General features: G+C 46.6%; 1 protein-coding gene across 1 annotated transcript; it reads left to right on the top strand.

Moving 5' to 3' along the window:
• The first annotated feature begins 280 nt into the window (after positions 1-280).
• Positions 281-1384, top strand: LOC150081580 (uncharacterized). Its single transcript, XM_090380250.1, has one exon. The coding sequence runs from the start codon at positions 281-283 to the stop codon at positions 1382-1384; it is 1104 nt and encodes a 367-aa protein (XP_090236376.1).
• The last annotated feature ends 1941 nt before the right edge of the window (positions 1385-3325 follow it).

Below are 3325 nucleotides of genomic sequence, written 5' to 3'. Positions count from 1 at the left end.
CTGTTGCACCTTGTGGACGGTCGGGTGTGTGTGTGTCGTTTACCTGGGGAAGTGATGGCACCTGGATGCAGGAACACCACTCACACATGTGCCCAAACTCAGCCAACATGTGGGCACTGTGTTGAGATAGGCCATGAATTCAAGGCATGCCCCAAGAAAGAAGATCCACCAACATGCGCAAATTGTAAAGTGAAAAAAACGCAAACTCATCACTCAAACAGGGACAACAAGTGCCCGGTATACATCAACACAAAGGGAGCATACCAACTACAGCTTGATTATGAAAGTACACCCTAGACAGTTTAACAAAAGTAAGGTAAAATTCGCCCAACTAAGCGCACAAAGATCTAAGGCAGTTGCTGCACAACTAGTGAAGAAAGCCAAAGAAGAAAACATCAATATCATGCTTATACAGGAGCGATATACTCACATCAAGGCGGTCAGGGGATACCTCCTGAAGTACAAGATAGTTCAGACTGATGGCGAAATCCCATGGGCAGCCATCCTGATAAGAAATCCTGATTACACAGTAACTAAGCTTCCAAACTACTGTCTCCCTCGGGCTGCATGTACTCACATAATTACGGCGTTAGGAGAATTTTTTGCAGTCTCACTCTACAGTCGGCCTGGAGCTGACATCCTCCCGGCCATAACCTACCTGAAGACCATCCGTACAGAATTTCCAAATGCAAGAATCATCATAGGCGCTGATGTTAACTGCTGTTCACCGGCATGGTGTAGTGAAACCCCAGAACGACTCGGTGCGGGGAACGGACAGCGCCTTGAGGAGTATCTTGCAAATAGCTCCTACTCAATACTAAACCAGCCAAACAATCTCCCGACATTCTCTAGTACGATGGGGGAGACCACGATAGACATTACTCTGGCCACCAGATCTATCGCGGACCATATCACCTCTTGGACTGTCACTGAAAACTGGACTACATCCGACCACAGAACAATTACTTTCCAGCTGAATCAATCAATAATCAGAAACACAATACCTAGACAAATGGAGCACAGGTATGCTATTGAAAAGGCCGATTGGCCCTTATTCCAGGAAACCATACGGATGACTGCACATACACTCAAAATGGAAGAATTAAGCCCAGACCAACACCAAGCTGAACTGGTGAAGCTCATCACAGAGGCTGCAGACAAATCCATAAAAAGGAAGAAACCGTCTCCAGGAGCAGTACCCTGGTGGAGTCCAGAGCTGCAACTACTAAGACAGATAGCAAATTCATGCCGGAAAAATTTCCAAAGCGCCAGACATGGTTGGCCAACTGCAGAAATCGAAGCGCTACGACAGCAATATTGTACAGCAAGGAATCGATACACAGCCAAAATTCGAGAAAGAAAAAACGCACGTGGGAGCATCTAGTCTCCACTGCAGGAAATGAAGACCCCTGGGGAGTGGTCTATCGGGTGACCACTAACAAACTCCCAAGAGGAGAAGTCATTCCTGCAACCAGGAAACCGCAAGGAGAATATACAAAGACATGGCAAGGATCAATTAACAACATCCTAGATGCCATGTTTCCAGAACATCTGGATCCCTGGAACAAACACAGCTTTGCCAACAAAATATCTCCTACACAACAACACAGGAAGAGGAACCCTTCACCAGGATTGAGCTGGAGATTGCAGCTGCCAAGCTGAGGAACAAGAAGTCCCCAGGGAAAGATCTCTTAGAACCAGAGATTATTAAGACAGTCGAAACCATTCCGGAGGAAATATTAAAACTATACAACAAATGCCTAAAAGAAGGATACTTCCCCCGCGTTTGGAGGGTGGAAACGCTCCGACTAATCCTAAAAAATCCATCAAAGCGGCAGGACCTCCCGGGGTCCTACCGACCCATAGCACTCCTGACAGTACTCAGCAAACTGCTGGAACACCTGCTAAGAAATAGGACAGGAAACCACTATTCAAATACAAGTCTAGAGTCCTCGAATCAGTTCGGCTTCTGGAGAGGACACTCCACCACCGATGCCCTGCAAAACATTGTCAATGCTGCCACAACAGATCGGAAATACTTCCTCGTCATTGCAATCGACTTCGCTGGGGCGTTTGACACCCTCTGGTCGCCAAGCGTCCTGGAGGCCAACCTTCCAATCAACCTATTTAAGCGCATAAATACATATCTATCCAACAGATCTGTCAAAGTCACTGCTCCATACTGCACAGTAACAAGTTCAATTTACAGAGGCGCCGTTCTGGGCCCACTTCTTTGGAACGTGGTCCTGGACGGATTTCTAAATCTCAATCTCAATCTCAGAAATGTCACATCCGAAGCCTACGCAGACGACCTCATTCTGATGCTGGCCGAGGACAGCAGAGAAAATTTGGAAAATACAGCAAACCGGGGGCTTGCCACCCTGCAACAATGGGCCGATAGAAACAACCTAGCAATATGTTCAGCAAAAACAAGTTCGATCCTACTCCGGGGGACCCTGGACGTCAGGAGACCTCCCCAAATCAAAGTAAGTAGGACCACTATCAAGCTCACAACAGAAATGAAGCACCTCGGTGTCATTCTATACAGAAATTTATCCTTCACCCCCCATATAAACTACCTCCAGAATAAAATTAGAACTTTCTCCTCTCTCTTTGCAAGAATCACCCATGAGGACTGGGGTCTGAGGAAAAAGACTCTCGACCTCTTCCACAAAACTGTCTTTCTGCCAGTCATCATGTACGCGTCGGGAGTCTGGTATAAAAAAAGAGACAACCGCAACAAACAGAAGAAAGCTTGAAACTGTACAGAGAGACATCCTGCTCATGATCTCCCGAGCCTGCAACACGATCAGCACTCATGCACTCCAAGTCCTTATGGGAGCCCTTCCCCTGGACCTCGAGATAGTTAGCTGTGGCCTCCTCTACAACCTTTCCAAAGGCAAAACTGCTACCTGTCAAGATTTCACGCTAGACTTAACCAATGATCCAAAAATAGAGAAGAGGAGACTCACCTACATCTTCAACAAATCTGCGAAACACGCTGGGAGAACTCTTCAAAAGGACAAATTACACGGAAATTCGTGCCAATAAAATAATGCAAGCCGACTACCCGGAATATCTGCATTGGTTCTCCCCAGGACTGCTAGTTATGTACCTGCTTACTAGTCACGGCGCCATCAGACATAAACTATCAAACTTTGGACTCAGTGATACCTTCCCCCCTATGCTACTGTGGAATTATAGAAACATGGGAGCATCTTATGCACCACAGTCATTTATATGATGACGTGCGATGCTGTCTTATCACTGAAATACAATATGTATCACAGAACCAAGAGGACCGTATACTGGAGGAGGAGGAGGG

The sequence above is a fragment of the Mastigoproctus giganteus genome, chromosome 8 (assembly GCF_048544385.1).
Source record: "Mastigoproctus giganteus isolate SK-2022 chromosome 8, ASM4854438v1, whole genome shotgun sequence".
NCBI classification, from domain to species: domain Eukaryota; kingdom Metazoa; phylum Arthropoda; class Arachnida; order Uropygi; family Thelyphonidae; genus Mastigoproctus; species Mastigoproctus giganteus.
The sequence above is the reverse complement of the archived record's forward strand: the minus strand, read 5'-3'. Positions and strand labels throughout refer to the sequence as shown.

What these genes read in the sequence shown, in the direction of transcription:
- LOC150081580 (XM_090380250.1), top strand. Translation starts at nt 281, where the DNA reads ATGAAAGTACACCCTAGACAGTTTAACAAAAGTAAGGTAAAATTCGCC.